The 14,686-nt window shown below is 38.9% G+C and overlaps 1 protein-coding gene across 1 annotated transcript in view; it reads left to right on the plus strand.

Annotated features, from left to right (window-relative positions):
• Positions 1-14,686, plus strand: part of PTCHD4 (patched domain containing 4) — a 343,137-nt gene that overhangs the window by 74,135 nt on the left and 254,316 nt on the right. Inside the window, exon 2 of the mRNA XM_036766669.1 lies at positions 9,219-9,696. Coding sequence (XP_036622564.1) covers positions 9,219-9,696 — 478 coding nt within the window. The remainder of the gene's footprint in view (positions 1-9,218; positions 9,697-14,686) is intronic.

The following is a 14,686-nucleotide window of genomic DNA, read 5'->3' on the forward strand; positions in this document are numbered from 1 at the left end:
CTGGTTCAACTTCCTCCTTTAACTTCTGGGGAAACCAAGGCCCAGGGAGGGGGCGAGGGGGGAGGTTGTCACCTGACCAAAGTCACATGAGTAGCAAGTGATGAATCTAGAGTTTGAGCCCAGGGCCTCTGACTCCCAGTCCTCTTTCTATTGAAGCACACTACCTTACAGGAGAGCAATTTGCCTTGAATTAAAATGCACAAATGCAAAAAAACATTGATTAATAGCTTCCACTTGGACCCACACATAACACTTGCCTATGAACATACTGGATAATAGCTCATACTAGTTATCACTGTAATTGTCTAATGCCCTCACCAGACTGTAGACTCTGTGTAGTCAGGCACTTGATCACTTCTACACATTTTATCTCCCACAGTGCCTGACAGTGATCTGCAAAATCTAAGTGCTTAATAATGTTTTATCTGGCTATATGATAAATGGGTAGATGAATTTTAATGCCTCTTAAAGATGTTCCAAATAATTTAATAACATTTATGGTTTACATTTATATAGCTTGTTATAATAATAGTTATTATCTAGCAGACAGTAGCTGTGTGACCCTGGGCAAGTCACTTAACTCTGCTTCCCTCAGTTTGCTCATCTGTAAAATGAACTGGAGAAGGAAATGGTAAACCATTCCAGTACTTTTGCCAAGAAAACCCCAAATGGGGTCATGAAGAGTTGAACAGAACTGAACAACATATAGCACTTAGAAGTTTGCAAAGCATTTTACAAACATTATCTCATGGACCCTCACAACGACCCTCGAAGGTAGGTGCTGGTATTTTTTGCACATGAGGAGATTGAGGCCGACAGAGGTGCCCAGCGTCACACTGCTAAAGTCTTCATGGTTCCAAAGTACTTCCTGTACTTCTATTCTTCTCTTATTATAAAAGTAAAACCTGGAGCTCAGAGAGGCTGTGTCACACTAGCTAGTGACAGAGGGAGGACTGGCTTCTGACTCCTAGATCTAATTATTCTGACCCCCTCCCCTCCCCTCCCAATCCAATTGCTTATTTTCCCCCACTTCCCCATTAGAATATGATCTTCTTAGACAGGGACTGTTTCTTTCCTTCCTTTGTATCTCCAGGGTTTAGGACAACGCCTGGCAGGTGCTTAATAGATACTCATTGACTATCCTACTGTGCCTCTTGAACCTGCCCTTATTTTTGGTCAAAGGTAGAAAACTCTCTAGAGCACATTCGTGGAAACTCATCCTTTGCATATGATTCCGAATAGGGTGATGAAGTCCATGCTATTCTGAGACAAACAAGTTACTAAAAATGGCTGATTCACATAGCACTTGTAGATTCTCTCAATATTTGGCATACATTGTTATACTTAGTACTGGGAACAGCCCTATTTCTTGAGTACTACAGATTATTTTCCCCATTTCACCGATGAAGAAATTAAGGTTTAAAGAAATTTTGTGACTTTCCTAGAGTCATACGGTTACAGTCAAAGGTAAACTAAGTTTCACCTCCAGCTGAAAGCATTCATTTTATTATTCTTCAGCTTAAACTCAAGATGGAGTCGCTGGGATTTGTGAGTGAAGTTTTGAGGGTCAAATGCTTGGTCTAGTGAATGAAATATCACCTAAGGAGGAAAGACCTAGTGATGGACTGTTCATTGCCAAGTTTATCTATATTCAAAGGTTTGTTTCCCGCCCCCCACCCCCGCCCCAGTAAAAAGTAAGCAAACTACTTGAGGGTAGGGATCTTTTTTTTTCCATTTTTGTAATCTCACTGCTTGGTATGATGCCTCAAGTAGGTTTTCAACCCTCCCCCACACATGGGGGAGGGGGAGCCAGGCCTGTGATTTAATTGGTGTATGGAACTCTGAGTGAAGAAATGCCTTCTACCAAAGCAGATGGGTACCTGCTCTGCAACTTACTATTGCTAAAGGACACTGAGAGGTTAAGTGACTTGTCCAGGGTGTCAAAGCCATTAGGAGTCATAGTCAAGATGAACTCAGCTCTTCCTGACTCCAAGGTAGGCTCTGTATCTACTGTGCCTCTCTAGTAGATGCTTAATAGATGAGTGTTGACTAGAATTGAATTGAGTTGTCTGAGGTCCGGTGTAGCCAATTTTAGAAAGTCTCATTAACAGGTTAGCCTCCAGGTTTTGAATTGTTTGTTTATTTGTTTGTTTTGGTTAGAGATGCTCACAAAGACCATCTTTTAAGGAAGAGACTGGGTTGCCATCTGGGCTGGTGGGCCTCATACCCACGCAATCAGGGATGATTGAAATATTGACTACTGATTGACCTAGTTCTTCTTGCCACTGACATTGTGACATATATATATATATATATATATATATATATATATATATATATATATATACACACACACACATATATAAATATATATATAAATATATATATAAATATAAATATATATATAAATATATATATATATATATATATATATATATATATATATATACACAGAGAGAGAGAGAGAGCATCCTCAGTGTGTGCTTTATGGTAGAAGGCTCAACAGAGTATGTCTGTTGTCTTTGGGAATCTAAACTGCTTTTCGGTTGTTCCTCTGCCCCATACACATACTAGCTGCGTGAGTCTACACAAATTTCTAAGACTTGTTCTTGATCTCAGTTGCTTTATAAGGAATTAATGAATGAATGGATGAGAGTGTGAAAGATAAAGTATTTTCCCCAAAGACATCTGATTGACCTTCATTCTCTCATCCCTATCTCTTTTCATGTGTCACATGAGTAATAAAACCAGTCACCTACTTAACTAGGGAACAGTGAGGAATAGTAGGGTTTTAGAACTTTGCTTTGAGTATTGGGGTCCAAAATTCCCCTAGTGTGCTGGGAATGTGTGTTGGAAGTACAGTACTCCAAATGTACATACCCAAGTTCCTTTGGATATGAACCAAGATACAAGAGACATTCTTTCAACCCATTGGTAATAAACTGGTAAGTGTGGCAGGTAATGGGAGCCAGCTGGTACTCTAGGAACTAGTTTCTCAGGAAAGTGAAAATAGCCTAATAGTGAATCATGAAAATCTGCCCCTGCACATGGCAGGATAGAGTTGAAAACCTAAGAGAAATCAGACTGAAACTACAACAAATGTATTCAGTCTGCCTCTCCTTTCTCCCACCTATTGGTCAGATTTTCCGTGAATTTGTGTTGTTACATACAAATCCCGGAGTTTGAAAACTAAGTTTTCCTTAGATAGTAGAATGAGAAATAAAGAAATAAAGAGTCAGTATTGGAAGAAGGGAGTAAAAGGAAACGTTGATTGATGCATGTCAGTGGGACTAATGAGCAGCAGTGCTGTATACTACTAAAACTATTGGTAACCTTATAAAATAAATTTGCTTAACTTTTGTGTAGGACTATGTTCATTTATCTAAATATGCTTCACCAACAAGGAAATTCACCAACAAGCTATCCTGGCTTAAAAGAGAATTAACCTTTGTGCCTTTGAAATATGTAGATGGTTTTCCTGAGGCTAGAGTGACAGGGTCAGCCCTAAGGCAAATTATGAAAGAAGTAATCATCTGTCTCCAGAGCCCCCAGCCTTCCTGTTCCAAACTCCTATCCCACTTCACTTTATTTTCCTGTTAAGTCCCTTAAGATCCCTATGTTTTTCCTCTTTTAATCTCCTAATATGTTCTCAGTTAAGGCTCTGATATAGTCATTGACTCATGACTATGAATTTGTGTCACTGTATTGCCAGGTACATTTACAATTTGCTTTTTTCTTTAGTTATGGAATGAAAGGCTTGGTTCTGACAAAAAGAAAAAAGGATTTAGAGTTAGATCTAAAGTTTTAAGTAAAGGGGAACAAGAGGAAGAGGGAAAAGGAAGTATTTTGGAAGACCCTAAGACCATTCTTTGTACCTGTATATCCAGAACCTTGAAAAACATCTGACATAGGTCAGGTGCTTAATAATACTGATTGATTCTTAATAATAAATATTGATTGAGTCAGTATGGTACAAAGGAAAGACTCTTGGTTTGGGAGCGAAGGTGCTTAGTTTGAATCCTAGCTCAGTTAATTACTCCCTATGTGGTATTGAGCAACTCACTTCATATCTCTGGGGACTCATTTTCCTCATCTGTCAATCAAGAGGTCTGGGCAAGGTGATTTGTGAGGTTCCTTTGAGCACCATTGGCTTCTTTAGTCACTGCCAAGGGCTAGGTGTAGTGGTTTACTCAAGGATTACATTATCCTTGCTATTAGGAACGGTGAAGGTGAAGCTGTGTGATCTCTTGAGTTTAGGAATTCTGAGCTGAAGTGGGCCTATTATATGTCCGCATTAAGTCCAGCACCAAAATGGTTAGTGCCAGGGAGGGGGAGCCAGGCGGCTTAAGGAGGGTCAAACAGGCTTGGGTAGTAAAAAGTTGAGGTTAAAGCTCCCTTGCAGGTCAGTAGTGGACTCAGTCCCTGAGAAAACCCTGAATTTCCAGCCCCCTCAAGGTAAGGACCCCCAGTCTTAGAAAGAAAGGGAAAAAAAGAGAAATCACAGCTGAAGAGGATTATTCTTTAACACATGCCCAACTTTGCTTTGAGGGCACTCTGCCTTACATGCGGATTTCTGTACTTCAAGACCAGAAAAACTCCATTTATTGATTTTATTTTATTTTATTGCCCCTTTAAATGACAAGGTCTTTAGATAAAATTGTTTTAGGTGGCTTCATATTGTTTCTCCTTCAAAGAACCTTTACAAAAAATGTTTGGATTGTGCTCCAAGGGTTTTGAGAAAAGCCCATTCTTGCTTTCTTGCAATAATTAGAGTGGACAGACTGCAACAAAACAGACTAACTTTTTTAGGAGCATTTTCCATTCAAACCTCAAAGGACCTTGGACTGTATTTGTTTGTTTTCATGGGAGAGGGAAAGGAGAAGGAAATCTATTATCTTTGTTCCATCCATTTCGATATAAGAAAATGATATAAAGCATGTCTTTTCTGATGTAATTTTTGTTTAAAAAAAGGAAATAAATCAGATCACTTCAAAATAGGGGTTTTAGCAGCTAAGCAAAGCCAATGAACACCTGTTATTTTAAAAACCTATATTTAGATTTCCTAAAAAAAATTTTTTTTGAATTTTGGCCAACTGTATTATCAGCATTTCCTTTGATCCATTATAATCTGCAAAATGACTCCCGAGGGACCCATAAATCTTCAGATCATTCAATTGCTAAAAATCCCTTGGAAATCATTTTGATGACTAAAATGAGTACAGGCAGTCAGAGGAACCCATGCTGAATGACATAGTGCAAGCTTTTATGATACTTTCCCTTTCAAATACCCAGAAGGGCAAAGCAGTTTCAAAAACAAGTTATCTGTGAGGGAGGAAAAAAAGGAAGGAGGGATAGTGGAACAGAGGAAGGGAGGGAGGGAGGGAGGAAAGGAGGAATCCATAAAACTTAACCAAATAAATGTGTGTCCCTGGGGAATTATCTGAATTGACTATCTGAGGCTGAATTGATCAATTGGAACCTTGATTTAGAAAGAAAAAAAAAGTCTCAGTGCCCCAGAGTGAATTTGGTTGTGCTACCTACTCTTCCTTTTTATTACTGACCTGTATTCATTTAGCCTCATTATTTCACAGAGTTTACACCATAGGATCACGGTGTAAGAGCTGAAATTACTTTAGGGGACATCTAGTTCAAATCCCTCATTTTATACATGAGGGAACTTGGGCCAAAGGAGGTGAATTGATTTGTTCAAGGTCACACAGATAGTAAACAACAGAGATAAGATTAGAACCCTGGTCCCTTGATTCAAAAGTCAGTGCTCTTTTCATAAATCTATGCTATTTCTTAAAAGACTCATGTGAGACCTCAGTTCCATCAGTGATCCTACTAGATAAAAAGGCTAGAAAGTGAGCCCAAGGTTGGAATGAGTGAAAGAAAAGGGTAAAATTTGATACCTTAATAGAAATGAGGTAATAAACCTTTGAAGTCCTAGCTCAGAATAATAAAGTTTTGCTTGGATTGGTTAGACTGAGTGAATTGAGTAGAACTGATAGTGTGTTAATTCACCTTTATTTTTGAGTTTGGGAGAAAAAACAGACAATGTGTTTGGCATAAGAGGCAACACTTATTACAGAGTAAAAGGTCCTGGCTTTAAATCCCACCTCTGATGCTGGCTACTTTGTGTTACATTGTGCAAGTCACTTAACCTCCCCTGGTTTCAGACACATCATCTGTAAAATGAAGGGGCCGTATTAGATGGTATCTGTGGTCCCTTCCTACTCAACTTTTAAAATCTATGTGAAACACCCTTTGAGAAGCATTTATTAGAAGTATTTTTGAACTTGTTCTATTTAAATTCCTTCTAATAATCTTAGGTATTAGGACAACTAACATTTATAAAATAAATATAAATAAATATAATATGTATATGGCTAAATATAAAATAAAATAAAGTTTGCGAAGTTCTTTGCATATGGTATCTCATTTGGTTCTCACAGCAACCCTGGGAAGCAGGTGCTATTATTATCTGCATTGTTTTGCAGATAAGGGTATGAGGTTGAAACGTTGTATGACTTACCTGTAGATGCTTTGCCCAAGGAGTTACATGGCAAATAAATGTCTAAGGCAGGATTCCAACTCTGGACTTCCTAATTCTAAGTCCAGGAATAGTCCATAGTCCACGTTCTATCCACCGCACCACCTAGCTGTCTCACACTGTTCTCTGCTACTCCTGCTAGAGTTCTATGTTGTTGCCTCATTATGGCATGGAAATGACCCTGGGTTCTCAAAATCAATACTAGGAGAGCACAAACTTTTGCAGGTTATATACTGCACCGAAAGGACTTTGAGCCCAAGACCAGCAACAGAATGTGTGTCTGCAATATAGAGTACTTAGAGCAGACTACTTACAGGTGGAGAAGTTCAGCTTCAATAGCTTGGCCTCTAGATGATTTATTATTATTATTATTATTTCTTTTGGGGGAGCCAAAGCAATTCATAAAAGTCATCTACTGAGACATGAGGAGTGGGGGAGGGCAGAGAAGGAAAGAGCAATGAAATCTCTGTTGTTCACCCAGATCCTTTCAGCTCTCTTAAATAAGTCTGTTATAATCCTGATGTTCCAAAAGTGAACCATGAGGAGAAGTAATTTCTCACCTAATGACTTTCCTACTCCTCTTACTTTGATTCCTCCATTGATTGCCAATCATTAGATCAGTGAATCAAAGATTTAGAGCTGGAAGGGATCTTAAAGGCCATCAAGTCCAACCCTCTCTCCTTTTATAGATGAGAGAGCTTTCCCAGAGTCACACAGATAGTATGTGTCTGAGGCAGGATTTGAACTCAGGTGTTCTTGATTCCAGATGGAAGACTCATACTGTGTCACCTAGTTGCCTTTACTACCATTAAAGCCACTCACAAAAAGTAGATTGCTTGTTTTCTCCTTGAAAATTCACCTGTGTGTAGATGACAGCAGACGTTTAAAGAGCTGAATGTTTTGAATGTTCATTTCTTGTTGAGGAAAATTTTTTTTGCCAGAAATGAATTAATCCTAAGGAAGTCTGACTGAGAGAGAGTGAACTTTGTATGCGGCTGAGGGCATGATGGAGTTTTTGATTGCAAAAGCAGGAGCTAACTTCACTTAATCAATTGTGCTTTTAGAAAGATTGACATTACAACAAAGGCCTATGGGTAGAGTTGGTATTGCTAACTTAAAGAAACTATGGTGTTTTCATGGGAAAGAATGCGACCTCTAAGCAGGAAAATGGAACAACTTGCCCAAATCTATAGTACTTTTTTCTCAGAATGTTTCAATCCCCAGTATCTTATTGTGTCAGGTCTCCAGACCTTTTTGAGTCTCTTAAATCTATATTTCTCTAAACATTTTTCTATCCCCCATTCATCTTTCTATACTGTACAGTCTTCAATTTATTCTTGATCTCCTTAACCCAGTTGTAAGGCTTTCAATTGGCCGGTCATACTCCACCACAGGGGAGAATATGGCTGTGAGACCTACTTGTGTGCCCATGGTATGATTCTCCCTTTGTGTACATGGCTAAATAAAAATGCTTTGGTCAAGCCATGAAAATGTAGAATATTTTATTAACTAGTTATTAGGTTGTTGGTGGTAGTGGTTGCTAATAACTTATACCATGATTCCTGAGAACAGGGACTAGATCTGTGTTTTTATTGGTAGAGGGAACTGCCTGGCTGAGGAATGGCTTTCTACAGCACTCTTTTCTTTTTTTACCATTTAATAGTATTTTATTTTTTCCATTTACAGGTAAAGATAATTTTCAACATTCACTTTTATAAGATTTTGAGTTCCAAATTTTTTCTCCTTCCCTCTCCTCACCCCAAGATGTCAAGTAAACTCATATAGGTTACACATGTACAATCAAAGTAAACATATTTCCACATCAGTTATATGAAAGAAGAATCAGAACAAAACAGAAAACCATATAGGTTATACATGTGCAATCATAGTAAAAATATTTCCACATTAGTTATGTGAAAGAAGAATCAGAACAAAACAGAAAACCAAAGGAAAAACAAAAAATTGAAAAAAAATATGCTTTAATCTGCTTTCAGACTCCATAGTTCTTTCTCTGGATGTCAGCACCCTTTTCTACAGTTTACAATCTTAGAAAGTTGCCCAGTGTGCTGATAAGTTAAGTGATTTACCCAAGGTCACTCAGCATGTATCAGAGATGAAACTTGAGCTGAGTTCAACTCTCAGACCAGCAGCCCATGCTGCTTTGCATGACATGCTTCATATTAGAAGAAATTGGATTCAGAGAATGTGTTGCTCTGTTCTAGGAGTTTACATTTGGCTCCCAAAGAAGGAAAGTGTTAGGGGATGGAAGTGTGGGATGATTGTGAAGTTATTAATGTGCATGTGGGTGGTGGGAAGTGAGGTTTGTGGCTTTGCAGCTGTCTTTTCTGATATTGATAATACTGCATGGTATGTTCCATGTTAATTTAAAAGGCTCAATTTACTTTCTAGTCCCAGGTTGAATCCATATCATTTTGGTCAGTTCCCAGTTTACAGTTGGTCTTTAATGATCAATCAGTCAATAAATATTTATTAAGTGCCTGCTATGTGCCAAGAACTGGAGTTACAAAGAAAGACAAAAGATAGTTCTGACCCTCAAGGAGCTCACAATCTCATGGCCTCCTTCCCTTAGAGTAAGGAACCTCAGTCTGGAATGTGTGCTATGCTATGCCCCACCATAACCTGAGTATCCTTTTGTGTTTCCAAGGATGGGAGGAGCACCTTTATTGGACACCAACTGGGTGGTGTCGATGTGCCCAACAGCAAAGACCAGAGGGTCAAGTCAGCCAGAGCCATTCAAATCACCTACTACCTCCAGACCTATGGCTCTGCCACCCAAGACCTCATCGGGGAGAAGTGGGAGAGTGAGTTCTGCAAACTGATGAGGAAGCTGCAAGAGGAGCACCAAGACTTCCAACTGTTCTCTCTAGCTTCCTTTAGCCTCTGGAAAGACTTTCATAAGACCAGCATCCTGGCCAGGAGCAAGATCCTGGTGAGCCTCATGCTGATCTTGACCACAGCCACCCTCTCCAGCTCGATGAAAGACTGCCTGCGGAGCAAGCCTTTTCTGGGCCTCCTGGGTGTGCTGACAGTTTGCATCTCCAGCGTAACCGCGGCAGGGATATTCTTCATCACTGATGGAAAATACAATTCCACCCTCCTGGGGATCCCTTTCTTCGCAATGGGTAATTATCTCTCTTTATCATGATCAGATTTTTGTGGTTTTGGTGGCAGTTTCCAGATAGATTTTCATCTTTGCGTTAGAGTTAGGGGCGTCGTTAAGTCTGTTTTAAATCTGACTGTGTGTGGTTTGGTTGGACTGTGGGATACCTTCCACTCATCAAATCATCCCCTTTTAGGCAAGAATACATCTTAACAAGTGGCTTCCAGCTTATCATAGTTTAAGGAATGGTAGAGTGGACATGTTACTGCCATTGGAGGCAGAGGGACCTAGGTTTAAGTGTGGCCTCTGAACCTTACTATCATTGAGAACTTTTGACAAGTCCCACTCACTCTTCAGTTTCGTTATTTGTAAAATCAGAGAGGTTGGGCTCTGAGCTCCTTTCTGGCTCCGACTCTATTGTTGTATGAAATACCTCCCCCCTCCCTTTTAAATAAATAGTCTGTTTTTAGTTTTTTCAATTATATTTATATATATATATATTATATATAATTAATATAATAAATATATATATTGTTCAATTATAAATTTTCCAATATATTCCTCACTTTGCTTCCTCCTAGAGAGCAAGCTATCCCTTATGGAAAAGAATAAAAAAGGAATGAGATGGTTCAGCAAAGCTACTCACACATCAAAAAAGTCTGACCCTGTATAGTGTTCCATATGCATAGTTTCCTACCCAGGGGTGTACTGGTAAATGTTGAGCAACTGTATCTCCAATGTATCTATAATGGAGATATGGTTGCTCAACATTTATGATATATAGACACAAATATAAAGATATATATTTAAAGTACACAGAACACACATTTAAGCATAATCGGCATAATTAACATTTTTCTGTATTACCTTCTTAAATCTAGACAACCAAGAACAACAAATAAAGCCCTGGTTTGTAGCATTTGCCATTTTTTTCAAAGTATAAAAGGCCACACTAAAAAATTGACAATCCAGTCATCTAAGCCTGTTAAAGCTGGTTCCGGAACACCTCTGCCCCACCTATTCAGACATGGGAGAGGAGAGGAAGGACTCCTTTTCCAAAGTCAAAAGATTTTGTGGAACTCCACATTATAGAAATTGCACTATTCATATGTCTGGCAGCTACTTGGCAGAGTGGACAGAGCAGTGGGCCTGGACTCAGTCTGGCCCAAGTTCAAATATGACCTCAGACATTTCCTCACTATGTGACCCTACATAAGTCATTGAACCTGTTTGCCTCAGTTTCCTCAACAGTAAAATGGCAATAACAGCACCTACCTCCCAGAGATTTTGTGAGGATTAAATTAAATGTTATTTGTAAAGTACTTACAATAAGCACAGTGCTTATTTCCCTTCCACACCCATCATGCAAAATATAATGGTAAGATTCTGTTTACTATAGCAACTTAAAGCATTGTAGATACTTTTTTAAAAAATATGATAAGGACTTCCCAACAGATAGCTATGTTAATCCCCTTGCTAGATTCACAATACATCACATATATGTGAAAATAGATATGAAGTATATAAATATATATTTATATACTATATATGCATATACATGTGTGTACGTATATATTTATATATGTATAGTATGTCCACGTAATATGAATATATTATTTTGAGGCTTTAGTTATTTCTTCCCCATAAAATGGGGAGGTTGGTTTATCAGGGGTGGGGAACCTGCAGCCTTGAGGCCACATGTGGCTCTCTAGGTCCTCAAGTATGGCCCTTTGGCTGAATCCAAACTTTGCAGAACAAACTGATCTCTGAGATCACTTATGGTTTGACTTCATTCTATACTCAATTACTGTGTGTGAGACATATTGTTTATTTTGTCCACAGCCAACAATCTAAAATTAAGTTTGCTTATTTATTAAGATGAGCCATTTAATAAAAAGGACCCCTTGCAGTGACCCTGCAGCTACCTCAATGGCAGCCGCTAATTAAAAAAAAAACCGAAACGAAATATTCTCTACTTTCCTTCTTCCCAGATGATGGGTTGAAAGTTATTACTTTAAGAAAGCCTGCATGAATTTTAAATGTTTTTAGTGGCATGCTTGGCTATAAAAGTATTCATGGAGTTGATGCCATGGCATAAAAATGCTTTAGAACCACCAGCCAAGGTCTAGTTTATCCTTTAAAATATTAAAAGAGAAAGACTTTCAGTAACCCCACTATTCTGTTTACCTTGTAGACTGAAAGTGTCCCATCATTCCAACCTAAATTCTTTCTTGCTGCCACTTAAAGATGTGTCCTTCCTTTCTTCCATAATGGTTGAGAAGGGGTGGTTAGCAGCCCTAATGCTACCCATTCTAATGGCAAACTTCTACCAAGCTTTCACTTAGAAGGTATCTCTTCAAAGACGCTCATTAATAGCAGAGGAAATTTGTGGAGGTGACTGGGTACTCATGAGTATATGACTAAAAGGAAGATGGAGGGAAGGAGAAAGGAAGAGTTATAGCTCCAGAGCAAGATCGATGGGTCTTATCATCAAGGTGATTGTAGTGCTGATATCTACGGCATTGCAGGAGAAGGTTTGTCAGTTGCATGTGTGATCTAATCCTCAGTGCTCGGACTTGGCAACAAATGGTAAAAATGGACTCTGGGTGGCCAAGTGGCATGAGCAGGAGAGAATATAGCTGACAACATGTAGTTTATACTTCTCCAGGTTAAAACCTGCCATGCTGCTCTCTGAGTTATACCTTTAGTAATCCATAGGATGCAATGAAAGATTCAGGCACGAGGGAAAAAAGAAGGATGGAAAAGGATTTTCCAAGTCTTTTGGAAAGTGTATGTTTCCTACTCATGGGGAATATTCTCTCCCCAGAAAGGGATGCTTCCAGAAATGTTGGCACTAGGCAGGCACTGATTATGTATTTAGAACATTTTGTTATGCATAAGGGATTCAGTCACATTAAATGAAATATGATGAGGATTCTGAGATGCAACTGGTACTATTCACCAAAAGGGGCAGGACTGTACTTGGGGATATAGATTAGTTATCTAAGAGCCCACTGGGGCTCTTTCAAAATCTTTGAGTAAGAAAATTAGGTAATGGAAAGAAACATTTATCAGGGAAAGGTAGAGTGATACAACCCATGCATTTAAGGAGCAAAAAAAATGTCTCTCAGGATGCTAGATAATAAAATGTCCATTATAAAATTCTGATAGCAGTTTCACATATTATACCACTGACCTACACTAGCCTAGAAATATGAGAATGAGACAAATGCCTAGGTTATATAGCTACCTTCTTTCTTATCTCCCAGTGACCAGTTTGATTCTGCAGGCCTGGTGATAGAATTCAGCTTTGAGGTATGTTCATTATTGCCTTAGGTTACCCTTAGGATATCTGGAGGACCCCGGGGAGATCAAGTCACTTCTAGGGAAAATCAAGGGATCTGATTTTCTCCATCAAAGGATAGGTGACCCTAGGTCTCTTAGATTGAACCTAATTAAACCCATTTCAGAACAGATTTCAGTTGCTTGGTTAGCATTGTACCTCCAACAATTGTTCATAGGATGATAGATTTTTACTGGAAGGAATTTTAGAAGCAGTCCTGTCAAACTCCCTCCTTTTATAGATGAGAAAACAGGCAAAAAGAACTTAAGCCACTTGCTCAGAGTCATCCAGCTAATAAATGTCTAAGATGAGATTTGAACCAAGATCTCCCTGTCTCCAGGTCCAGTGGGCTCTCCATTTCTCCATGCTTCCAAATGTATCGGGTTCTAGGAACCTCACTTCCAAGAGCTGTACTTTGTCTGGGTTCAGAGACAAACTAGAACCAGGCTGGTTGACAACCATGCAGACAATATCAGACACCTCCAGCATGCCCTCAGTTAGTCAAGGTTTTTTAACCTCCTTTTGCACTACCTTTTGGAAAGTCCCTTCCTGGTGGGGGAAAATATTTTTAAATGCATAAAATAAAGTACATAGAATTATGAAGGAAATCAATTATACTAAAATATTCTTATCAAAGTTTTTTGAAAAATCAAGCTCACATACCCTGGATTTACCTAGGACCAGATCATAATTAGAGTAACCTCTAAGAATTGTCAGATTGAGCAATAGTATAGAACATTAGCTGATCGATGATTTTTATAAGAAAAGAGCCAAGAGAGAAAAAGACAAATTATATCCTCAAGAAGGTAGTGTAAGTAGCAAGGGACATGGGAGTGATATTTCACCTATATAGCTAAAGCAAAATCTACATCACTGACCTTTGAAACCACAAAATTTGCCATCACAATTTCTGTATGTTATTTTCAAGGGAGCCAATCAATGGATTTTTACAGCAGCAGGAGCCACCTTGATATTCATCCCATACTATCTATCCAGTGTCTATTATTTCTAAGAACTATGTAGTGGTAAATTAATTCACATAGATAAATGGCCTATCTTCTCTGGTGTCAAGCTTTGAAAAACAGCATGTCCCTTAGGAATGAAATACACACCTGCTTGATTTGGGCCCTCTGCCACAATGAGACTTTAGCTACCTCATGCCTGTGCTCAGTGTGATTTTCCCAACAAATCATCTTATTTCATGTTAAATAGGTAAATGTGAGACCAACACTTTAAAATGAGTGGGATCCATATCCTAAATAACATAAAGAAAAAACACTGGGGGTGGAACATTATATAGACTATCAGAAGTGGTTGCCTATGTGGATTGGTTTTTCTGAACTGCTTTCTCCCTCCTTTTTTCTCTCTTCTCCTCTCTCCTTTCTTCCCCTTCCTCTTCCTCCTTTTCCTACTTATCCTTCTCTTTCTCCTCCTTTTCCTCATGTCCTTTTCCTCTGCCTCGTCCTCCTTCTCATCCTCTTTTTATTTCTCTTCCTTTTCCTCCTTCTTCTCATCCTCTTTGTTCTTCTTCTCCTCCTTCCCCCTACTCCTTCTCTCTAATCATGCTCATTCCCCATACTCTTGTCTTACTCTTCCCCTTACCTACCACCCACCACTAGGTGTTCCAAGGAATGCTGCACTTAAGAGAGAAGGAGGGTGGGATATTGGA

Source organism: Trichosurus vulpecula, chromosome 7, assembly GCF_011100635.1.
Source record: "Trichosurus vulpecula isolate mTriVul1 chromosome 7, mTriVul1.pri, whole genome shotgun sequence".
Taxonomy (NCBI): domain Eukaryota; kingdom Metazoa; phylum Chordata; class Mammalia; order Diprotodontia; family Phalangeridae; genus Trichosurus; species Trichosurus vulpecula.